Raw genomic sequence first — 26,736 nt, 5'->3', positions numbered from 1 at the left:
AATATATTTTGATCATATTCAGTCCCTTACTGATCCACATCCTCTTCTTGACACACCCAATTCTATGTCCACTTTAAAAAGAAAAAACAAAGATCAAACCAAAAAAGCATCCAGTCTGATTGGTGCTGCCCTTATACTTTCAGTTACATGGCCACCCACTGGAGGGCGGTGGACATACCAACAGTCACATCATTTAAAAAAATAAGATTGTTCGTGTCCCAGGAGCTATCCTCAACAACGAGTTGAGACGTTGTGCCAGTTTTCCATGTTTAAGCTGGGATTTTGTCTGGCTTGAGCTTGAGCAAGCCTTGTGCATGCTGCCACACTTCTGTGAGTTCATAGGTGAAACTAGCCTGTTGTGTCCAGAAAATAGTTTCCTTGTAGTCTTCTGCCACCTCTGGCTCTTACAATTTTTTGTCCTATCTTCCATGGTGATCCCTGAGCCTGGGGGAGGAGAGGTTATGACATAGATGTTCCATTTAGGGCTGAGAACTCTATAATCTCTCATTCTCTCTACCTTGATCATGTGTGGTTTCTATGTGTAGTCTCCATATCCTTCAGACGGGAACTTTTCATGAGATATGAGAGATGAAGTAATCTATGGTTCTAATAATAAGTTGTTAGAAGTTAAATACTATGATTATATAGCAGAATCATAGTGGTACTGTCTCCCCCAAGGCCTATACCTGTCTAGCTATGGGTTTTGGGTCCCAGTAACAGTGCCAGGAATGGGTTTCTCCTTGTAGAGCAGGACTTAAAGCCAGTCATATAGTGGTTGGTTTCTCCCACGATATTCTTACCACTATTGCACTGGTGGACATGTCTTGATAGGCTGATCATTATTGCAGCTTTAGAGTTCATAGCTAGGTAAGGCTGATGATTACATTCGTAGTACCTTCCATCACTCTGAAAGCTAGCCAATAGGGATGAAGTCTCCAGGAGAGCACCAGCTTCATTACTCCATGTATAACTCTAGTGGGTGGCATTTTCTGCAGTAGGGTGTTACTGTCAAGTTTCAGGGCATAACCAAAAGCCCTAGCAATACCTTGCAATGTACGTGGGTCTATGGGACCTCACTAGATAACCACTTCAAAAGAGGCAACCCTTTTCTTTATTTTTTATATTTATTTATTTAGTTTTGGTGATGGGCTTTTTATTTGTTATCCTGTTGTGTCTAGTGTGATAATCTCATTTGAAGTCTTTTTATGCATGTCTATGTGTACATTTTAGGAAAGTTAAAGTATGACTGTTATAAAAGGACTTTAGTGTCGATTGTCTTTTCCCACGTTCCCTTCTATACCTCCACCCCATTTAACCCTTCCTGTGCCATTTTCCCTGCTACCCCTTTATACAACACATTCTGTCTCTCATCCCTTGAAAGATCCCCCTCATGGCCTCTTAGTAATTCCCTGACCTAGATGAGTATTCCAGATAAAACACACATATCTGAAGATTCAGTGTTAACATCCTCAGATGAGAGAAAGCACATGACATCTGTCTTCCTGGGCCTCTGTTACCTCATTCAGAATGACCATTTCTAATTCCATTCATTTGCCTGCAGATTTAATAGTTTCATTTTCCCTACCACCTGAATAATATTTCATGTTGTAAGTATACTACATTCTCATTATCTATTCATTAGTTGGTGGTCATTTAGAGTGTTTCAGTTTCTTGGTTCTTACAAATAGAAAACTCCATGCCCTTTCTTTCTCTTTTTCTCTTTAAAAACAAAAACAAGCAAACAAAACCCCAAGAAACCCAAACACACACACACACACACACACACACACACACACACACACACACACACTCTCCAAATCCACAAAAACACAAAACTTGAAACCAAATGCACAAGCAATGACCAAAAGACAAAAAATGCCCCAAACAAAGAAATAGAGACAAAAAGTCCACACAAATGCCATTGGGTTCATTTTGTATTGACCGTCTACTGCTGCGCATGGGGCCTGGCCTTACGTGTAGTTAGTATACCCAGCAGAGACCACATTGTCCAGTTGTGGGTCTCTGTTAGTTTCCATCTACTGCAGGAGGGGGCATCTCTGATGATGGCTGAGCAAGGCACTGAACTATGGGTATAGAAGAATATCACTAGGAGTCATATTGTTGCTGTGCTCCTTTAGCAGAAAAATAGTATTTGTTTTCCTCTGAGCATTATGGCCCAACATGTCTCAGGTTCTTGTGTACCCTAACAGTATCAGGGATGGGTTCTATATGAATGGGCCTTAAATCTAATCAGAGAATGGTTGGTTACTCCCATAACATTTGTGGCACTCTTGGCCCCAGCATATCTCACAGGCAGGTCATCATTGTACATCACAGCCTTTGTAGCTGGGTTGATGGTTACCTTTCTTATCTGGTAGCTTGAAGAGTACATTCCAGTACCATGAATGCCAGTCAGTAGGGGGTGAAGCCTTTAGTTAGACACCAGCTCAATTTCTCCGTGTTCAAATGTTATTTTCAGTAGTAGGGCCTTATCATTAGTTTCTAGATGGCAACCAATAACCTTGGCAGTAGTCTGTGATTTTGGGGAGTTTCCATGGGGTCCTTTGGCCAACAACTCAATTAGATGTAATCCATTTCTGGCACTGGAGATTTTACTTGGTGGCATAAGATGCTGAGTTTGGGCATTCTCTCTCCCATTATTTGGTGATTCCATTTACCTTTCTTTCACATACATATGTATGTTAGGAAGCTTCTTCAGTCTCAGATTTTATATGGTCCCTCAAATAGCCTTAACTGTTAGTTGTTTCTCCCCATATTCTCTCCCTTATTCCTCTCTTCTATCCCCTTCTAAGTCTTCCCACTCCAATTACTTGCCTGTCCATTCATAACAATATATTCTGTTTCTCCTTCCAGAGGAGATCTCCTCCCTCCTAGTCCCCTAATATGTACCTAGCCTCATGGATTGTAGCACACGTATTGATGGCTTAGAAGCTAACATCTACATATGAGAGAAAACAGACCATATTTTTCTTTTTGAGCCTGTGTTACTTTACTCAGGATGACATTTTTTGGCTCCATCCGTTTACCTGCCAATTTCATAACTTCACTTTTAAGTTTTAATTCCATTGTATAAATATAGTATGTTTTCATTATCCATGTATCAGTTGATGGACATCTAGACGGTTTCCAATTTCTGGCTATTATGAATAGAGCAACAGTAAACATTTGTGAGCAAGTATCTAGATTTTTTTTAATACATTTTAGATACTAAGCCTCTAACAGACATAAAATTTGTAAAGTTCTTTTTCTATTTCCTAGCCTGCTGCTTTGCTTGAATGATAGTGTTCTTTGCCTACAGCAAGTTTTTTCAGTTTCATGAAGTCCATTTATTAACTGTTAGTGCCTGGGCTATCATTGTCCTGTTCAGAAAATTTTCTCCTGTGTAAATGAGTTCAAGGCTACATCCCATGTTCTCTTCTATCAGATTCAGTACATCTGGCCTTTGATAGATTTGGAGTTGAATTATGTGCAGGGTGGTAGATATGAATCTATTGGCTTTCTTCTACATTCAGTCATCCAGTTACACCAGCATCATTTGTTAATGATGCCCTTTTTATCCAGTGTGTATTTCTGGCTTCTTTATCAAAAAATCAGGTGTTTGTGGATTCATGTCTGGGTCTTAGTTCAATTCCATTGATCAACATGTCTGTTTTTATGCCGACAGCATGTTGTTTTTATTGCTATATCTTTGTAGTAATCTTGAAATCTGGGTTGGTGATACCTCCAGGAATCCTTGTATCATTCAGAATTGTGTTAGCTGTCCTGGGATATGTATTTTTAATGTATATATTTCCTTATGAATCTGAAAAGCATCCTTTCAACTTCTGTGGATAATTGTGTTGGAATTTTGATGGAGATTGCATTGAACCTGTATTTGCTTTTGCTAGGACAGCCATTTCCACAGTATTAATCCTACTGATCCTTGAGCATAGGTATGTTTTCATATTCTGATGGCTCCTTCAATATTTTTTAAGATCTCAAAGTGTTTGTTTGTTTGTTTGCGTGTTTGTTTTTAATATAAGTCATTTACTTGCTGGGTTAGAATTATCCCAAAATATTTTTTTTTCTTTTTGAGACAATTGTGAAAGGTACTGCTTTTTTGTTGCAAGTTTGTATCAGCTGTAGAAGTTTCCTGGTGGAATTTTAGGGTCACTTATGTGTACTATCATATCATCAAATAATGATACTTTGACTTCTTCCTCTCCTGTTTGAATCTCTTTGATCTCTTCCTTCAACTGTCCTTATGCTCTAGCTAAGACTTCAAGTACTATGTTGAATATGTATGGAGAGAGTGGACATTCTTATCTTGTTCCTGATTTGGTGAAATGCTTCCAGTTTCTTTTGTTTCAGGTTGATGTTAGCTGTGGGTTTGCTATAAGTTGTCTTTATTAGGTTGAGGCATGTCCCCTGTATTCCTAGTCTTTCCAGGACTTTTATCATGAAGGTATGTTAGATTTTTTTTTCAAAAGCTTCTTTTTGTTCTCTACATTTAATGTCTTTTTTTTTTGTCTTTCAGTCTGTTTATGTGGCAAACTACATCTAGTGATTACGTATGTTGAATAATCCCTGCATCTCTGAGATTTAGCCAACTTCATCCTTGTGAATAATCTTTTTGATGCATTCTTGGATTTTGTTTACCAGTATTTATTGAGATTTTTTCCATTTATGTTCATTATGGATATAGATCTATAATATCCTTTCTTTCTTTTTTTATTTCCTTTTTGATTGGGTCTTTGCATAGTTTAAGTATCAGGTTAATAGTGGCCTCATAAAAAGAATTAGGAAATGTTCCTTCAGTTTATATTTTGTGGAATGATTTGAGCAGTATTGGTGTGAATTCTTCTTTGAAGATCTGCTAGAATTCTCACTGAATCCATCTGATCTTGGGCTTTGTTGGAAACTTCCAATAACTGCTTCTATTTCACTAGCAGTTATGGGTGTGTTTAAATTGCTTATATGATCTTGACTGACTATGACAAGTTGTACATATTAAGAAATTCAGCTGTTTATCTTTGATTTTTCAATTAGGTTGAGTACAGAGTTTTAAAAATGTTCTCACGATTCTCCGGATTTCTTCAATGTCTATTATAACATCTCACTTGTCATCTCTAATTTTTCTAATTTAAATCTTCTCTCTGTGACTTTTAGTTCATTTGACTAAGGGTTTGTCAGTACTGTTGATTTTCACAAAGAACCAACTCTTCATTGATTTTTGTTGTTTGTTTGCTTGCTTGTTTTGTTTCTATTTCATTGATTTCAGCCCCTAGTTTGCCATCTACTTCTTTGGGGTGTTATTTCTTCTCATTGTTCTAGAGCTTTCCAGTGGGCTACTAAATTACTAATATGACATCTCCCATTTTTTTTTTTAACATAGACATTCAGTGCTAAGAACTTGCTTCTTCGAACTGCCTTAACCGTGTCCCATAGGTTCGGGTATGCTGTGTTTTCAATTCTAAAATGCTTTAAATTTTCTACTTGAGTTTTGCTTTGGTCCATTCTTCATTTAGTAATGAGTTATTCAGTTTCCCTGAATTTGTAAGATTTTGTTGTTTCTATTGTTGTTGATATCCAGACATAATGTATGGTGGTCAGATAGGATGCAGGGTATTATTTCAATTTTCTTGAATCTCTTGAGACTTGCTTTCTTTCCCAGTATGTGGTGAATTTTGGAGAAAGTTCCATGAGGTACTAAGAAGATAAATTCTTTTTGTGTTTCAGTGAGATGTTCTATAAATATCTGCTAAATCCATTTGATTTATGACATCATATAATTTCAGCATTTCTCTATGTAGTTTCTGTCTGGATGACCCATCTATTGGCAAGAGTAGGGTGTTGAAGTCACCTACTATCATTGTGTGAGGTTTCATATGTGCTTTTAGCTGTAGTGGTGTTTCTTTTATGAACTTGGTGCCCTTGTGTTTGGTGCATATATATTTATGATTGTAATATCCTCTTTGTGGATTTTAGTTTGATGAGATGTTGTATCCTTCTCTATCTTTTTTTGACTTGTTTTGGTTTTAAGTCTACTTTGTCAAATATTAAAATGGTGACACCTGTTTGTTTCTTGGGTCAATTAGCTTGGAATACATTTTTTCCATTCTTTTATCCTGAGCTGATGTCTATCCTTGATGATAAGCTGTGTTTCTTGGATGCAGCAGAAAAAAATAGATTCTGTTTCTTAATCCAATCTGTTAGATTGCGTTTTTTATTGAGGAATTGAAACCATTAATATTAGGAGTTGTCAATGATCGGTGTTTATTGATTCCTGTTATTTTGTTTTTATGGTCTTTCACCCCCTCTTTTGTTTTACTGTTCTGGGATTATTTATTCCTTGTATCTTCTTGGGTGTGATTAACGTCTTCATAGTGAAGTTTTGTTCCTAGAGGTTTCAGTAGAGCTGTACAGGTAGATAGACATTGCTCTGGTTTTATCTTTGAATGTTTATCTTTTTCGGTCTATTTTGATGGGTAGTTTTGGTGGATTTAGTAGTCTGGGCTGACATTTTTGGTCTCTCAGCATTTGTAGACTATCCATTCAGGTCCTTCTGGCTTTCAGAGTCTCCACTGAGATATCAACTGTTATCTGAATTGACCTGCCTTTATATATTACTTGGTCTTTTCCCCTTCCAGTTGTTCACATCTTTTCTTGGTTCCATACAGTTAGTGTTTTGATTGGTATGTGTCGTGGGGATTTCTTTCCTAGTCCTGTGTATCTGGTGGTCTGTCCGGTTATTGTCCCTGGACAGCCGCCTCTCCATTTGGTTTGGGAAAATTTTATTCTTATGATTTTATTGAAAATATTTTTTGTGCCTTTGACCTGGATTTCTTCTCAGTTCTCTTATGATTCATAGATTTGGTCTTTACTTAGTGCTCCAGATTTACTACATTGTTTGTGCCTGCATAATTTTAGATTTAATACTCTTCTGACTGAAATATCCATTTTATCTACCCTGTCTTCGACATCTCAGATTATGACCTCTGTGCCTACTGTAGTATGTTGGCAAGGCTTACTTCTGGGGTGTTTGTGTGACTTCATAACTTTTTAAAATTTTTATCTATCTATCTATCTATCTATCTATCTATCTATCTATCTATCTATCTATTTATTTATTTATTTATTTATTTATTTGTTTTTTGAGACAGGATTTCTCTGTGCAGCTTTGCAACTTTTCTGGAACTCACTTTGTAGCCCAGGGGGGCCTCGAACTCACAGAGATCCCCCTGCCTCTGCCTCCCGAGTGCTAGAATTAAAGGCTTGCACCACCACTGCCCAGCTACTTCATAACTTTTATTTCAGGTTTTATTTCAGTTTGAGTTTTCTTTAGTGATTCTGTTTCTTTGTTAAATTCTACTTTTATGTCTTGAACAACATTCATTATTTCCTTCAGCTATTTCTTTGTGCTTTTGTGGTCCTCATTAAGGGGTTAGTTCATGTCCTTGTTAAGGTCTTTGGACATATATTAATTGCTATTTTGAAGTTCTTGACTCAGGCTTCACTTATATTGCATTTCTCAGTGTGTACTGTGATGAGGTGTCTGGGTTCTCGTCAGGCATATTGTCTTGCCTGTTCATGTGCATGTTTTGGTGCGGGGGTCTAGGTTTCTGGAGCTTTTATTATTGAGGTGTTTCTAGTTGTTGATATCTGGTCTTGTCTTATTGGTTGGGTATTCCGTTCTTTGGTTCTTGATGCCCTTTCTGGATCCTAGGCAAGTGCAAAGATTTTGGGTTTCTATAGAGAGTACTTTCACAAGTCTGTAGATGGCATAGAAGAATGGAGATGGGTTAGGCGGAAAAGGTGAGATGGGCTATGGGAATGAGATAGAGATAATGGGTCCATATACCAAGTGGTCAGTTCCCCAGGGAGTAGAGGTGTGATGGGAGGAGGGACTCCTACATGCAAGGTGCAGTAGAACAAGGAGTAAGTTTGGTGAGACAGGAAAGAAAGGACCATGGAGACTCACTCTAGGTCTCCAGCAAGAGCCAGAGTCTCCAGGGAATTCAGTTGGGGTAGGAGGAGGGGCTCCTGAAATCAGGCTGCTGTAGGACCAAGAGTAAGTCTGGTCGGAGTGTAATGCAGAAACTGAAGAATGGTGAGAATCACCCACACAAGTCCCAGCCCAGTGTGGCCTCTGTGAGTCCTTAGTAGAATGTGTTTCTGGGTATTGGTGGTTGATATAACAGAATGAAGATGGGATAGAAGGGAGGGCTGAGAGGGTCAGCAGGACAGAGCTAAGCTGTATCTGCACCAAGAGGTGGAATCTCTGGGGAATGGAGGTAGGCTGTGAGGAGGGACACCTGAAAGCAAGCAGACTTCTGCAAGACTGAAGGTGAGACCGGAGAAATAGTAATGAGTGGCAGCAAGGATGGTGAGTATTACCTACCTGTGTCCCAGTCCAGTATGACCACTGGGCAACTGGGTAGAAGGTGTGCCTGGGGATTAGCAGCTGATACAAAGGGAAGGAAAGAGCCTGCAAGGGGAAGCTAAGAGGATCAGTCAATGCAACATTTTTTTTCTGCTGTTCATGGGACTGTGTTTAGTCAAACTACTGAAATGCCTAAAATTGCTTGCCTTAATTTGAACGTCTCATAATTTCATTCTCATCAGTACCCTGTTATAGATGTGAAGCTTTTCTTCAACAAGCTGATTTTCACCTTGAAAAGACTCATGTTTAATTCATCTCAATAAGTGGTTGCTCTACTGAAAATGCAAGCCACTGTAAACTGGTTTTCGTCGTCAAGTTCTGGCAATAAAATAAGTTTTGGTTTTGGAACCTCAAATGATTTGTTAACTTGTCACAAATCTTAATTATTTTTCACATTTGATCCCCACCTAGGCATTTTTCAGCCCCCAAATATATGACGTCATCATTGTTAGCATCAACACTTTTAAAGAATTTCTGGAATTGGTGAGGGTTTAATCTGATGGTTCTTATGGAATTCAATGTTGATGATTTACATCTGTACATTTTTAAGACATTTCTGCATAAAGGTTTTTTATGTACTATGCAAGGATGCTCCATTAAGCTTGAGTTTTGTACAGCAATTGGATAATTTTCTATCAGTTTTACAAGACCCTCTCTTTTGCCTGCCATCACTGAAGCAGCATCAGAAACTACACCAGATATGTTAACAATGGAAAAATAAATAGCTTTACCATGATTTTACTACTCTATGTAAATCTTTTGATTTAGTTGTGTCTTCTAACAACACTAAAAAAGTCATTTCTGCCGGGCGGTGGTGGCGCACGCCTTTAATCCCAGCACTCGGGAGGCAGAGCCAGGCAGATCTCTGTGAGTTCGAGGCCAGCCTGGGCTACCAAGTGAGTCCCAGGAAAGGCGCAAAGCTACACAGAGAAACCCTGTCTCGAAAAACCAAAAAAAAAAAAAAAAAAAAGTCATTTCTTCAGTGACATCACATTCACCATCAACACTCTAATAAAAATAGCAAAATTAGTCATATTTGTAGCATCAGACCTCTGTTCATCACAAAAGTATAAAATTTGACAAAATGGCTCTGCTCTCCGAACATCTTTCAGTAGATTTTCCAATATACTTAACTCACTTGGCTATAGTCTAGTGAAACAAACTGGTTTTAGAAATAGTCTCCCCCCCCCCTTTTTTTTTTAAATCAAGACTTGAAGATAAAAGAGAGGAATTAGACCACTCAGGCAAACAACATAAAAAAATTACATAAAAGAATATTCAAGAACTTTGGAACACCACAAAAATACCAGATCTATGAATTACATGTATAGCTAAAAGAAATTAATTTTGCACCCAGGGAATAGACCAAATCTTCAATAGGATCGTAGAAGCAAACTTCCCCAAATTAAGGAAGGATGCAAGAAACATTCAGAATATACATCAAACACTACCAGAAAAGAAACTCCCCATGTCATATTGTAGTTAAAATGCCAAATATACAGAACAAACAGTAAAGACTGAAAGTTATAAGAGATGTAAGTCACATACATTGAAAAAGTTAGCAGACTAACAGATGACTTCTCAATGGAAACTTTAATAGCTAGAAGAACTTCTAGTAATTTATACTCCAAGTGCTTAAAACAATCTATCATTTTATTATCTCCAAGATGTCCACCTTCCCTCTAAGGAGAGACACAAGCTTAGTGTGAACAGAACAGTGAAGAAGTAATTCAAGCAAACAGGACCAGGAAACAAGCAGGTGTTGCCATCTTAATGTCAGACATAATGGATTTCAAACAAAAATTAACCAGATGTGATTAAGACAGGCATTTCACTGTGATCAGGGCCCAGTTAACCAAGAAAAAATTACAATCTCAAACATATATGAACCAAAATTATGCATGTTCAAGTTCATAAAAAGCATACCAGTAATGACAAAACATATATTAATCCCAATTCAGTATTAGTTGATGATTTCAATACCCCCAGACAGGCCTTCTAGACAAAAAAAAAAAAAAAAACCCAAAAAAACAAAAACCTAGAAATGTTGGCATTAAGTGGCATCATTTATCAAATGTACCTAACAGAAATCTACAGACTATTCTACCCAAACACCAAAGAATATACATTCTACTCACCAGTCCAGGATGTTCCTCAAAAATAAACACAGACTGAAATGTGAAACAAATCTCAACAAATAAAAAAATAATTTAAAATAATTCCATGCATTCTCTCTGACCATAATGCTATAAAGCTTAAATCAATAGCAAATGTATCTTTAGTAATTACGTGAACTCATGGAGATAAGCAACACATTTCTGAAAGGTGAATAGATCAATAAAGAAATCGAGAAAGAAAGAAATATCCTGAAACTGAACAAAAATGAAAACAAAACACCCCCTCCCCTCTCTCTCTCTCTCTCTCTCTCTCTCTCTCTCTCTCTCTCTCTCTCACACACACACACACACACACACACACACACACACACACACACACAACACACATGGGACACATTGAATGCAATCATAAGACAGAAATTTGCAGCTATAAAAGCTTATATTTAACAATAAAAAAGATTTACTGACTAATTAAATGACTTCTAGCTGTATTCTAAATATGTATCTTTATGTCTTTGGATAAGTGTAATTCTTAAATCTCATCCAAGAAGCTTCCTTTTGTAGCAGACAGAGACTATTAAAGAGACAGACACCTCATCAAATGCAGAGAACCAGTGGCTGTGTGGTGCTCAGCCCCAAGTGATACATCAGAAACACAACCCCTAGACTTAATTAAGCTCAAGGAAAATTGAAGCAGAGTGGGTGGAAATATTGTAAGAGGTAGAAGGTCTGGTCACCTGACACTAAATAGTCTTCCTTAGATGTGACAGGAAAAATGCTAACATAAAATTTCAACAATGTGGTAGCCTGAGCAAGACTGGCATACTGATAACATCAGTTGACATGCCACATGGACAGTGGAAATTCCACATGGTCCCACTGCTAGAAGAAGAGGTACAGATGGTCAATGACTGCTGAGAGGAGAGTCATTTTCTCCTCAGGATGATCTCCCACATAGTTTGTCTATTCTCAAGTGGTCAGCCCTGGACATACGTGCATATGCTAAATAGATTCAGTAAGTTATACGTACACATGAGCATATATATATATATATACATATACATATATATTTATACATACATGCATGTGTATATACTTGTAACAATAATTAAAGAAGAGATCATGAATTTGGGAGGGGGAGGTGGGACACAGGAGAGGTTGGAAGAGGAAGGAACAGGAGTTATGTAGATTCAATGCTCATGTATGAAGTTCACACACCATAAATTCCCAAAGTATTGATTTGAATTTTAAATAACTATGCATTTTCTGCCATTAAACATACTTAGTCTACTCAATTTAATAACTTCCTTGGTATGATAACCAGATAGCACCTTGAAATTACTCAGAGTGTAAGTGCCTAGGTAAACAAATCAATTGCAATGATTAGTCTGGAATAGTTATAGATGTATAATTATGTTGCACACACAAAGGAACCCAAGCACCGAAGAAATGATTTAGTTTTCAGACATTGTGCTCCACTTCTTTATAATAACAGACTTCTCCCAACTAGATTGTAATAAAGGCTTACCAAACAAAAATCCTGTGTAATAGATGATCATTAAATATACCCCCAAATAATCAGAAATTGTAATAATGTATGTGACTGAAGACACTGTTGTGTGACTTTAAAAATCCAGAGTCATCTGGCTCATTATCATTTGGGGGATAAGAGCAGGTACAGCTTTTTGAATACTAGTCGTCTGGCATTTGAATGAAAATTTCCAGGACATTTTAAAGCCTCATAATCCTGCAATAAGTAATGGCCTTTTGTCTACAGCTCCCAACACTTGGCCTGTGGCATCAAAATAACAAATGTGTTTTTCTTGTCAAATCTTGTTTGTGATCTGTAGTTTCTAGTTATTCCTGTTCCAGATTTTGAGCTGTATTATTAATTTTGTTTGCAGGATGCTGTCTTGATGCAGTTTTGTGCAAATAAATTGGATAAGAAGGATTTCTTCGGAAAGTCAGATCCTTTCCTTGTATTTTATAGAAGTAATGAGGATGGAAGGTGGGTATGTCTTCTACTCTGCTCAGGACTATGGTAATGCTGATGTTTGTGCTATTTTTTCTTTCAGACATCAAGTTAGTAAATGGAATAAAATATATGATATTCTAAAGATGATGTGATCATTTTCATTTCCATGACTAGTTTCATAAGCATTTATGTTTAACACATAAAGTAGTTTCTGCTTCCTTTTCACTTTTTATAAACGTTTGCTTTCTTTTAGCAATGTAGAATGATGCACTTTGTAGAAACCTGAATTAGCAAATGTGTTTTCCATAGAATTGGATGGAAACCATTTGTCGTGGAGGAGAGTGGAGGGGGGGGCATGTATTATTCTGTGCTACAGTGATTTTCCTAGAAATCTTGGAGTATAAAGTTCAGTGAAGTGTTTCAGTGTGGTGTAGTGTTTACTAGTCTTGACTAGATGGGTGTGTACTGAGTTCACTGTGCCTGGTTCTACCTCCGATTATTCATTCCTGTGGTTCATATCATACTGTTCATATTTATGAGAAAGTTAGTAGTTAAAAGTATGACTGAGAGTCTGTTGCCAAGAAGCAAATCATGTCTGATGCTTAATGACTCTGGTAACATGTACTTAGAGTTTTCTATTCTATAAGTGGGTTGACCTACCTCACAGAAGTAAGGATTAATCAGTTACTATGTAAAGTCACGTCAAAGTCTCCAACACATCAGAGCACAACCATTATCTATTATTAATATTGTTTTATACATTTTTGTTTGTCTTAACAATGCATAATGAAATATTATCTAAAGAGAAAATGTTGCTTAGAATTTGAAAGTGGTGGAAATGGAGTTTGAGGCTAGCTCTTCCCCACCTAGGAAGAAGTTAGCAGGCAGACAGAATTTCTTCAGTCTTAGTGTTCTGTGTCCTGATTGAATTGTGTGTTCCTTGAGTTCTCTTACTTATTTTTCTAAAAATGTTATACTTGTATGATTTCAGCTTATCACACATTTAATGAAGCTTTTGTTATGAAAATATATTATGCTTATTAAGTTATTTTTTTAATCAAATGAAATCTATTTTTTTCAAAAGTGAAACTATTCCAAATTTCCAAATCATTGAAACTGAGTTCTTAAAATTGACACATCTTATTTCAAACATATTTTCACATTTATAGAAAACTAGTTTACCATCTGTATCAAAACGTATATTAATGGATATATATTCAAGCATTTATATATGGTTTTTGTTTTTTATGAAATTTGAGTGAAAAATAATTTTAATACTGCTCATTTTTACATGTATTTTTCAGTGCAAGATCTTTTCCTTTGTTTTTAACATTATTTAAATATGAAGCTACTTCTAAATTTGCCTTTCAGCTAACAGATTAAAACAATCTGTGCTGGAAACAGTGATTAAAATTCTAAATTTAAAATTCTAAAATTATAAATTCCAATTTTCTGGATTTCCTATTGATTTTATCACACTCTATTTTATAACTAGGTAATAATTTTTCCTTTACAAGTAGCGTGTTTGGTAAGGAGCTTCACATAAAGGTTACTTATTAAGAATGTTTTTGTGTGCCTCTGTTGGTAGTATACACATATACACAGCCCTATATTTACACACCAAGACTCCTGACTACTAGGGAAGTTGCATCAGAATCCAGTCCAAACTTCTACTCATCACCCTAGCAGTGGGATTCTTACTAGTGAGAGTTTTATGTCTACAACTTCACATAGTGTGCTAGACATGAGAATGACTAATAAAAGAAAAAAAACAATTCCTGGCTTATGAATGTCTCCTTGAGCAGAGGAGTCACTTTCTTAGGAGGAAAAATTCCTAATGTGAAACTGTTTAATTCTACATCTGGTGACTCCAAGACTGTAACATAAATTTTGACTTTACCTTAAACAAATTTGACAAACCCAATGACTATTGAGTACCTCAGGTTTTTATAAAATAGCATTAAGGTTTATTGACTTTGCAGAAAATTATTTGGGGTAACTATTGCCATATCTCATTTTTTTATATTCTAAGGAGCAGATCTCACAAGTTTACAAATCTATGTTTGTATATAAACTCAGGCGGTGGTAGCAGCCAGGGATGCACACCACTAACTCTGCCCTTGGAGAGGAATGTCTGATAAAATTATGCATCACAAGTGGATCATTGATATATAATTTTATGTCACTATATCTATCTATCTATCTATCTATCTATCTATCTATCTATCTGTCTATCTATAACTTCATAATTGAAAACTCTTTTCACAGTTTTACAATTTGTCACAAGACAGAAGTTGTCAAAAACACTCTGAATCCTGTGTGGCAAGCCTTCAAGATCTCAGTCAGAGCATTGTGCAATGGGGATTATGACAGGTAAGACAGCTGAGACTTTCAAACTGAGGATGCAGAATGTTCATGGTCCATGGAACTGGGATCTAGTCCACATTGTGTTTTTATGAAGGTGGCTTCTTCACCTTAGTAAACATCTATATTTTCTACAAAAGCATGGATGAGTTATTCAACAAAATATCAAGCAACTTGGCTTTAATCCAATGCTTTGGGAAATAGATATAATTTTAGCTAGCTAAAGCTTGATTAATTGGACTGTTTTTTTCCCCAAGATAAACATGTGTCAAGTGCTAAAAATACATTGAATGTTAGTTAGGTTTTAATGTACTATTTAAATGTAGTTCCTAAATTCTCATTGCCCTAAGCTGCCATTGCCTCAGCAGCCTGTCCTGTCAGAGTGCAGCACTTAGGTGCCCACCATGAACAGGACATTGGCTAGAGTGCTGTCACTCCTTGAAATTGGGTATAACTGTGCTCATGGGCTCATAAAGGTCCTATAGCTACAGAGAAGGCATTTTAACAAGGTCCACCCAATGATGCTGATCCTTCAGCATACTTGAAAGTTCATAAGACTGAAGTTTTCCTTTATTGGAAGCTTATGGTAGAATATTGTGTAAAAACCTCTATAGAATCCAAACTAAAAGTATATAAATAAAAATAAAATTTCAGTCTGTTTGTTATTTTACTAGTCTCACTACTCTTGTATTAGCAAACAAACAGAGCATTGTCTTTTAGGGGGTGTTGAGACAAGGCCTTGCTGTGTAGCTCAGGCTGACCATGACTGCCTGATTCCAATGACTCAGCATCAAGTACACCACTGCATTCCAGGGTGGTTTATTCTATTAACCAATCTCATGCTAAGAACTGGAAGTAGTGTGCCATCATGTTTACTTTTAAATGTATGACATTATTTGGTGGATGGGGCTACTTTATTTAATGGGTTCATTCTTACCCTAAGAAAGCAGTTCTTGTATGTTTTCTGATTAGCAATGTTAACACTACCTGGTCACCTTGTAAAATTAAGGTTCCCAAACCCCAACTCAGATCTGTTGAACCAGAAGCTCTGTGGAAGTGGTCTAATAAGCTACATTGTGATAGCTTAAGGTGACTCTAATCGATGTAAATTTGAGAAACATGTGTCAAGACATTGGTCTCCAAGAGGGGAGATGTGAGTCTATCTTCTACTGAGGAGATATGTTGTCCACATACTTTCTCCACATACTGAAGAATTAATATAGATTCTTGAAGCTGACTTTAAGATGTAAATTTAATTGTAGTAATAAAATTAGCTAAATCAACTTCAATTTACTTTGTGAAACTTATAAACCTATGTTCTCTAAGAACAACTGACTGAATTTTATTTTATAAATTCAGATCATATTATTTTAAAATTATGTTATTGGATCATATTATTTAAACCATTTTCATGTGTATGTTTTTCTCCTGGCAGAACCATCAAGGTAGAAGTGTATGACTGGGACCGAGATGGGAGGTAAGGTTTGTGTTTGTGTCGATCCTGCTATTCAGACTCAATGCAACCTAAGCAGACTGCGTGGAAATAACTATGATGTTTTCTCTAGTTTCATGTTTTTCTGCTTTAAAACTACGTTACTGATAGGTTTATATGTGATTTTAAAAGAAATATATATTTTTCAACTTTGAGATTACAATGAAGTGTTTCTTCATTTACAGTAAAAACTTCATGATTGGCTTTGATGCTTTGATAATGTGTTCAACATACAGGCATCTATTTTTCATGGTTGTAGAGGAGAGATTTCCATTGCTCCAGCTCGGAGGTTCTGTGAAGGATGCTATAAACCTTTTGACATGCTACTGAAGGGAGTGCAAACACACACACACACACACACACACACACAATCTAAAAAAATAATTTAAAAAAACATATTATTCTTTTTACGATGGCAGCAGTAAGACCAGACCCTTACACATGATGAGCACTGTTGAAGTACATCCTCAGTAACTACTGACTTTTGAAGATCAGATTTAGAATCAAAGAAAATATTTGATCCCAAGAAGACTGGAAATAAAAGCACTGAGGTTAGAAGAAGAAAAGGTCTTTAGGGAAAATTTTAAATATTCCTTGGAAATGAATTATGTGAACAGATTGGTAAAAAATATTGCAATCTTTTGAGGATTCCCTTTCAGTTCTAGGACAAAGTGTCTTTACCGTCATTTAAAATACAGATCAATATTTTGAAATAAAATGTTAATGCATATTTCTATATCATATATGTACCCAGAAGCAGCTGCTTAAATTTTAACTGAATATTCAATTTGTGGATGAATTTCAAAGGCTTAATAAAATTCTCAGTAATATTTTCAATTAAATATCTAATGAGATTTGAAAAGCATGTTAGGTTAGAGCAGAAAATAATACAGATAATATAACTCAGATGTTAATTTTATAATTTAATAATAATCACCATACAGGCCATTATGCCAGTCGATAACCTGTGTTCTGTGTGCTGTGATAACATTGGTACTACATGTGTGTTTATTTATCCTACAGTTTCCAAATATGACATGTACTCCTTAGAACACAGTACAATTAATGATCAAAAAGAGACTGTTGTGTTTCCTCTCTGCCATCTTTGATGTGTGAAATTCTGTGCCTCTCTCATTTTGTACTTTCTGCAATGCCAGAAATTTTGATGCTTCTTTTTACAAAAGGATGGTAATAAGTGGTTTTGTTGTTGTTTTTCTTTGTTTTTGAGACACTATATAGTTCTGGCTGATCTGGAACTTGCTATATAGACCTCGCTGGCCCCAAACTCACAGAACTCTCCTTGCCTCTGCCTCCTGAGTACTAAGATTAAAGGTTTGTGTCACCTTGCTCAGCCCAGTGGACCATCTTTTACTTTGAACAGTCTGTACTAGCACTGTTCAAAGAAAATAATTCAAGGGTCTTAGTCTGGGTTTCATTCGCTATGAAGAGACACCATGACCACAGCAACTCTCATAAAGGAAACATTCAATTGGGGCTGGTTTACAGTTCCAGAGGTTTAGTCCTTTATTGTCAAGCAGGGCATGGTGGTTTGCAGGCAGACATGGTGCTGGAGAGTTAGCTGGGATTTCTACATCTTGATCAGCATGCAGAAGAGGAGATTGTATGCCACACTGAGCATAACTTGAGCATATAAGACCTCAAAGCTCACCCCCACAGTGACACACCTCCTCCAACAAGGCTGCATACCTCCTAATAGGGCCACTTCCTATGGGCCAAGCATTCAAACACATGAGTCTAGGGGGGGCCACACCTATTCAAACCACCATACCACATCACATGGATAATTTTAAATTTTCTTTTGTCAACACTAGTAAGTAAATATAAACCAGCAACATCTATGTGATAATGATTCAATCTTAGGTACATAAAATGCTACCTTTTAATATGGTTACTATAACAATGGTTAAAATAGGAAGTGAACTTTTTATTTATTTATTTATTTGAATTTTTTTCATTTTACATACCAACCCCTGTTCCCCCTCCCTTCCCGTCTTCCATTCCCTGCCACATCCCCCTATTCCACTCTCATCCCCTCCTCATAGTGGGTAAGCCTCCCTTGGGTAGCCAACACAGACTGGCATACCAAGTTGGGGCAGGACCCCTCCCCCTACGTCACACCTGAGTAAGGCATTGCACCATAAGGAATGGGCTCTAAAAAGCCAGTTCACGTACCTCAGCTACATCCTTGTCTCTTTGCCAGGGAACCCACAAACACATCAAGCCACACAACTGTCACCCACATTCAGAGGGCCTGGTGGGGTCCCATGCAGACTCCCCAGCTGTCGGTCTAGAGTCCATGCGTTCCCAACTGTACTCAGATTGGTGTCGACCCTAATTGTCATCATAGAACCTACATCCAGTGACTGGTGGCAGCAGATACAGAGACCCACAGCCAAGCACTTGGCCAAGCTCCTGGAGTTCAGTTGCAGAGAAGGAGGAGGGATTATAAGAGCAAGGGGATTCAGGGTCATGATGGGAACGTGCACTTTTGAACACCTTCTTTAAAGTCTGACATGCTTACAGTGCAGCTCAGTTCAGACTCATTGTGTTTCAAGTGCCTTACAGATCCACATGCTGGGGCTGCCTCATTGCACAGCATTGTTTTGACTGCAAGGTCATCTATAGGATGTGAATTGTAAGAAATATTATACCACTTGGGCATGGCATCCATTTCTATAATCCCAACTACTCAGGAGGCTGAGACAGGAAGATGCCAAGTTAGATGCCTGTCTGGGCTATACAGTTACTTTCAAAGCCAGCTTTGGGCAATTAAAGAGATCCTGTCTCAGAATAAAAAATAAAAATAAATAATGTGCTTGGGATTCGTTTAGAAATAGAGCAATAGCCTAGTCTTAAGACCCTGAGTCTAATCCCCAGTACAAACAAGGAAGTCTGGGAACTCTCTGTCTGTATTAGTTTGTGTGGACATTTAACCATTTAAGCCTAGTGCATATTGTCTAGAAGGAATACTTCGATTAAAGGCTTTCATGGAGGACGCTTGATCAATTGGTTGCTCACAATCACATGTTTCAAGGGAGCTACAGGTGACTGATGTTATAATAATGTCCCCAGAATGGGAACTTCAAGTAGTCCTGTGACCTGGGATTTCCTTCTGTGAGAAATGCCTTGTGGGTATGAAGTGTATGAAAGAATATTGTAATGCTGTTTAACAGTTAACTACTTCACATTGAATTTGCTGTCCTGGACCAGACTAGAATAGGAGAAATGTATGTACGTGAGTATTTTTATTTAAACCCAGTGACCTGAGAGGGCAAGAGTATTATGTCACCTCATTGTGAGGAATCAGTTCAGATGTACTCAATTTTCAACAAGTTAAATCACCTCAATGTAGTGCTTCTTTCAGTCTCCTAAATGTCATGCCTTTCAGGGATGTGGAAGAATATTTAAACTTCATTTTGAAAAGTGAAAGTTAAAATGCTAAGAACAGGCTTGTCTGGCTCATAAAACCACCAGTGGTGATGTCCTTGAAAAGCCTCACTTTTCTAGAAATTACTTCAGCTGAATTTAGTTTGACTCAGAATCGGGACCCACTAATGGAATAGTTCTGCATAAACTCCGCGGGGCTGTAGTGTGGGACTGATTGCCATAGGTGACTATGTAGGCAGTTGCTACCGCAGCATGATGGTTTGATGAAAAGACCGAGCCAGTGATCTGCCAATCATCACATCCCAGCTTCAGACTGTTAAATAGGGGGTGTTGAGTGCCATTGTGGCCACCGCATTCTATCAAACGCCCTCATGTCACATCACGACAAGTACAAACTTTATCTGTGAAATGCTAGAGAAATGCCAGGTCTTCTAGTCTGTTCCCTTTAGGGAGTTTTGTTAAGCCTGCTGAAGGTTGCAGTTCTGGGATTCTGTGTCAACTTAAGCCCAGGGCTTAAGAATTTACTTGTGCTTAACATGAGATGTGAGACCTCATTTAGGAGATCATTTTATAAGCCTTTCATGTTTTCCTCATTTATTTTCAATTTCCTCACTCACTGTCGCTAATCTTCCCCTAAAATTAGCCCATTATTTGCTTGTGGTTAATCCTACTATCCTGTGTATGCAGACCACAAGCTTCGAGGTCTTTTTTTTTTTTTAATGTTGGTAAATCGAATTTCATAAACTGAATGTTACTCAGGCATATCTATTTTTTAATTCTATCTACTTAGGTCTTTTTTTTTCCTTTCAAATGTAGCATGTGACTTCCTGTCCCCCGACCTTTTAATTTGTAATTATCATGCTCAAGATGAGTCATTTTAATTAGGAGTGCATTAGATTCTTAATCAATTTTTAACTCTCGAACATCTTCACATATTTAGATGAGTCAATAAAAAAATCTGTTCAATTAATCTTGGAATAAATTGCCATTGAGTACTTACATTGACTTGGCATGGTGACTTCACTGAAGACTTTAATCTTTATGTAGAATGTTTTAATTATACTTAATTTGCTTTTCAATCTTTCTGTCTACCTCGAAAGACTTTGGAGTTCGTAGATTTTAATGAATTCTTTCAGGAAAGTACATAAACAGGTCACCCTGGTGTTCTGCTAAGATATGTCAGCAGATTCCTCCGCCATTTTCAACTACGTGGTGCCCTGATTTGCTGTACCTTTCTGCCATCTTTCCTAGTGTCTTCCCCATCAGGAAAGGCTTGCTCAGCTCATGCATAGGTTTTCCACCTGGCCCGGCTGAAATGTCATTAACCATAGGAAAGCTTCCCTTGGACATCTAGAGTCACTTGATTCTCTGTTTATTAGCACACTTAGTGAATCCCTTCTGCTGGGTCTTCCATGCTAACTGCAAGCTCATTGGGTTCAGGGAACTGTTTTATCTCACTGCTCACACAGGTCTTTAAAGTCTGCCGCCTCTGCATGCTTACACCTAGTGGTTGTGTCAATTTTACACCTGCAAGGAACGTCTGTATCAGCTGAGACCCTTCCTGATGAATGCTCAACCTTCCCGGATGTTTGTGCATCCCCTCATTCTCCTCTTCACTTCCCAAGTGTGAAATTATCTCAAATAACTTTAACAGGTTGGAGTTTTAGCTCTGGAGAAGCTTCAGCTGTGATTAACTTGGCTGTCACATCCTCATTCAGGAATTTTGTAAGCGTTTCTTTCTTGACTTCTTCTTGGACCCATGCATTGTTCCGTGGCGTGCATTGTTTAATCTCCCTGAGTTTATGTGACTTCTGGAGATTCTTTTGCCACTGACATCCAGCTTTGTTTCACTGTGATCAGACAGCATCCATGGAAGTATTTAAGTTCTTCTGTGCTTGTGGAGATTTGTTAGTACCCAGCGTGTAGTCTGTTTTAGAGAACCTTCCATGGGCTTTGGAGGAGAATGTACATTCTCTGCTGCTGGGGTGGAATGTTCTATAGATACCTGAACATTCATTAGAAATGTGATGTCATTTAATCTGGTTGTTTCTCTATTTATTTTTTTTCCCAATGATCTGTCTATTGGAGAAAGGGTGGAATTGAACTTGCCTATTATGAGCTGTGTCCATCTGTGTCTTGAAGTCCAGAAATATGCTTTTTAGAAAACTGCATGTTCAAGATTTTGGTGCATATCTATTTCAGATTGTAGTATCTTCTTGGTTAACTGTTCTCTTGATTGGAGCCGAGTGTCCTTTATCTCTTCTGATTAATTTAGGTTTAAAGTCAGATAGTATGATGGTGCACCTGCTTGTTGACTGTTCTCCTTTCTTGGGATGCTTTTCTCCACCCCTTCGCTTTAAGATGCGTCCTTGTCCTGGAAGATAATATGAGTATCCTGTAGACAATAAAATGATTGGTTTTATTTTTCTTAAATCATTTAAGCAACCCATGTCTTTTGATGGGTGACTGAGGCCACTAATATTTAAAGTCATCGTGGAAAGGTGTGCACAGATTAGTGTCATTGTTGTTGTCCTTGATTTTTTTGTTGTTTGTGTTCTTGGTCCTATTTTGTGTTTCAGGATTTACAGTTTGATTTATTTTCCTTCCTTCTCTCTTGGCTGTGCCCATTCCTCTCTCATTCCATTTATTGCTCCCAGTAATCTCAGGAAGGCTGATTTAGTGGACATGAATTCTTTCAGCTTGTTTATATCATAGAGAGAGTTTATTCCTCCTTCTTCTACGGCAAGTGGTTTAGCTGTGTATGGTAGTCCGGGTTTGCCACCATAGTCTTCTAGAACTTGTAGTACTTTATCCCAGTTTCTTCGGGCTTTTAAAGTTTTGATCAATAAATCAGTTATTATTCTGATAGCTTTATATCCTTTGTATATGGCTTGTGTATTTTTTCTTGCGGCTTACATTATTATTCTCTTTTTTTTTGTTTTCAATATTGAGTGTTTTCACTGTAATATGCTACTGGGAATTACTTTTCTGTTTTTACTTGGTATTCATTATACTTCTTATATCTCTATAGGTGTGTTTTTCTTAGTACAAGAAGTTTTCTTCCATGATACCATTGAGGATCTGGTCTATGACACTGACCTGGGATTATTCTTCTATAGCTAGAATTCATTGATTTGATGACTTAATAATGTTACAAATTTCCTGCATATTTGTTTTGTATGTTTTTAATTTCTTTTCATATTCTTTGTTTGAATGATCCAGTTCCTTTCTTCCTTCAGGATAGGAATGCTGTGTTGTGTAAGTTTGGAATGGGGATTGAAGACGGTGTGTTTTATTCTTGGTACATTTTCATCCTTTCTCTTTTATTTTCTTATCAAAATATAAACATTGGTTCTAAAAGTTATGGACTACTTGATTCTACATTTAATCACCATGAAAACAAAAATAACTCAGACAACATTATTATCTTTTAATGGCATGCTGGTAGTGAATTTTGACAAAAAAGATAAAACTAGAAATATAATATAACATTCATATAGATTATTACATATAACTTTATGAAGTCACACAAATTTGATCACACAAAATAAAAAGTAAAGATGTGTGAATTTGTATTCCACAGTAGCTCAGAATTATTCTGGTGTATAAAATGCACAAGGCAGAGCTAAGGTGAAAATGATTAAGTGTTGAATCATATTTATCCTTTTATGATGAAAGAAAGTTTATTTATTCTTGAACAACTATATTACTTGCAAATATCTGAGAAAGGAACTGATGTCCTAGAGTTGAATTCTTACAGCTATGCGCTAGTGATGGACGGAAAGGAAAAACTCTGGAGCAGGGTCTCCATAGTTGGCTTCGTTTGTTTTTGGTTTCCTTATTTTTTTTAGTCCTTTGGTTAGCATCAAAGTTGACATTTTATAACAAAGCTACTGGTAGCATTTTGTTTTACGCTTTATAACAATAGTAATTACTACTGACTGGTATTTTCAACTTTTGTAACCACGTACCAAATCACAGAAATTTACCTTTTTGTGTATTAATGCTCAAGCTTAAATCCTGAATTCAATTACTTTATAGCAAAAAAAAGTAGGTGAAACACACAGTATTAATATTTTAATGTCCTTGAAATTGGTGAAGATTTTAAGTTCAGATATGAGCTCCATAAGTTTCTAATCCACGTAATCCAAGATAAATATTCAGAGTCCCAGGTGGGATGAACACAAAACAAACCCTCTCTGTTCTACCTTCTGATGGAGGCTATCGCTAGGTCTATGTCATTATCACCTTGACTGGATGCCATCTCTGTAAGTCCGGGAGGGCATCTTCAGCGGTTTCAACGAGGACACCACTGACAGAATCCATGGACTAGGTGCTTAGTCTGTATAAAGTGGGGAAAAGGAGAAAGCTGAGGGTTGACAGCATCCTCTTCTTGCTACTCCTCTGCGATGCGAGGTGAGGAAATGCTCCCACCATAGCCCTCTGCTGCCATGTCTTCCTTGCCTTAGTAGACTAACCATGTAAGTGAGGAGTCCAAAACAAATGCTTCTCTTGTTCTTCTTTTAGGTATTTTGTCAATAGCAATCAGAAAAACAATAGACTGGGTAAAGTCTATTTATCAAAAGTTTTTTTTTAATCTTAAAATATAATATGATCGTTATTGAGCAAGGAATTTTTGATGTGGGATGTTTTTGCTTGATTTAATGAATTTAGATAGAGACTATTGGCAAAGAATTAAAGGTAATTCACAGAGTAACAAAGACAAGAGGTATGCTAGAATCACTTAATGTTTGCCCAAGGTTGCTTATATTCTAAATATATGCATATACATTATTTATACACATACACATTATATGCACATATACTATATGTACATATATACTGTATATACTATATGTATATATAGTAGTTATATATTACTAGGTAAAATATAGCTTGTGAAGAAAATTTTACTTCTGTCAGAATATGCTTATAATCTGGGAACTGCATTGTGGGCTAAGGTTGGGGCTCTGTGGCAGAGTGCTTGACTAGTACACGGATTTGGGTTTGATCTCTGGCATCTCCAAGAAAAATAATCATGCTTATTTAGCAGATTACAACACAGAGCAACATATAGCCTGGGAGTGCTTAAAAGCCACAGTGGAACTTTTGGGGGGTTTTAGAGAGTCTTTACTAGACTTTCATAAAGTTGCAAAAAACAAACAAACAAAAACATTAGATTTTAAATAGAACTTTTTTTTAAAAGTCAGTGTTTCTATTGCTGTGATAAAACACCATGACCAAGTCAACTTATAGAATAGTTTATGTGGTATGGCCTATGGTTCCAAATGGTGAGAGTTCATAATGTTAAAGCATGGGCACAACAGCTGGAGCAACAAGCTGAGAGCTCACATCTTGAGTCTAAAGCATAAAGCAGAGAATGCATTGGAAATGCCATAAGGCTTTGAACTATCAAAGCCTTCCCCCAGTGACAGACTTCCTCCATCAAGACCACCCCATCTAAACGTACCCAAAAAGCACCAGCAATTGGAGACCAAGTATTCAAACACTGAAGCCTACTTACATTACCACAATCAGTGAAAAGGGGCAGGGGGGTATCTCATTTACAAACATTCTTAAATGCTCAAAGGAGTGTTCAAGTTGATAAGTTATGACTATAAGAAAAACAAAATCAGCAGAATGGGGAACAAGCTGGGAAAGATTATTGTCTGAACTTACTAAGACAGGTCTTTGCTACAGTCATTGCCAACCAAGAGACCAGTGTGTATGTGACTTGTCATCGTGGAACTGGTTGTACGGTTTTATTCACCTGGGAATAAATACTACTGCTGTCTAATAAATATGGGTTTATCCGGGAGGAGGACTGTCTGCAGCTGTGGATCTACTTCCCTACTTGAGTGGGAAATGTCCACTGTTGCTGTGGCTGCTCACTTTTTAAGCCTTTGTTTTCAAAGTCTACACAGTGCTTGCTGGCACTGGTAGAAATTAAGTGAGACGGAAAACCATGGGAAATATAAATGGAGAAAGAAAAACGTTAGACAGAGGCTGCCCTCCTAGGAAAGATGACATAGTGACCAAAATACCAGACAGAAACAAGGAAGGAAGCATTTATTTGAGCTCAGGGTTTTAGGGAATTTCCATCCATTAGTCAGGGAGGGCACAAAGGGACAGCTCTCTGCTCACAAGAGGATGTAGGAACAAAATTCTTCACGTCACAGGGGGCCAGCTCACAAGGCTGCTGGAACTGGGGACTGGATTGTAACTTACCTCTGCCAGCCAGGTCACAGCTCTCCTCATAAAAATTCCACAGCATCCCAAAAGAGGATCACCAGTATGGCAACAAGCAAACATGAGTGTGTGTGTGGGGGGGCATTTTATATTAAAACTGTAACAAGTTGTAACAGTTTTTTTTTTTTTTGCTGAATTCAATGTGTAGAGATGTTATTTTTTATATGAAAGTCACATACAAGCCTTCATTTGAAATACCCTTCCATACACACCTGAAGCCAACACACTTTGCTACACCCTAAAGGGAATGTCTGCAGATTCCCTTCCACACACACCTGAAGCCATCATAATGTGACATACCCCAAAGAGAAGGACTCCCAAAGTAAGCATCCTGGAATTGATGCAGACTTCGTTTGTATATATAGCTTCAAAATGTCATGCTGTATTATATAGTACTTCAAATTTGTAAGGTTGATATGTCTCTATAAATGATTTTGATTAAACCTTTTCATGGCTACATGAATAGGTGTTTTGAACTACATTGCTAAAAAGTAGAATGCAATGTATTAAAGTATTTTAAAAATAAATACCTTTGATAGAAAGAATCTAACTATCTGAATTTAATTTGGAAATAAGAAATAGGCATTGCTTCCAACATTTAGGTGAAAACACACACACACACACACACACACACACACACACACACACACACACACACACACAAGAATCCTGATGTTGACAGTGACTC

At 37.2% G+C, this 26,736-nt stretch overlaps 1 protein-coding gene across 1 annotated transcript in view; it reads left to right on the top strand.

The window, feature by feature from the left end:
• The window catches only part of Cpne8 (copine 8), a 194,739-nt gene that overhangs the window by 101,525 nt on the left and 66,478 nt on the right, over window positions 1-26,736 (top strand). Inside the window, exons 8-10 of the mRNA XM_052748675.1 lie at window positions 12,465-12,568; window positions 14,804-14,908; window positions 16,335-16,376. Coding sequence (XP_052604635.1) covers window positions 12,465-12,568; window positions 14,804-14,908; window positions 16,335-16,376 — 251 coding nt within the window. The remainder of the gene's footprint in view (window positions 1-12,464; window positions 12,569-14,803; window positions 14,909-16,334; window positions 16,377-26,736) is intronic.

Source organism: Peromyscus californicus, unplaced genomic scaffold, assembly GCF_007827085.1.
Source record: "Peromyscus californicus insignis strain IS unplaced genomic scaffold, ASM782708v3 Scaffold_20__1_contigs__length_68692818, whole genome shotgun sequence".
Taxonomy (NCBI): domain Eukaryota; kingdom Metazoa; phylum Chordata; class Mammalia; order Rodentia; family Cricetidae; genus Peromyscus; species Peromyscus californicus.
Note: the sequence above shows the minus strand (reverse complement) of the source record. Positions and strands in the feature narration are given on the sequence as shown.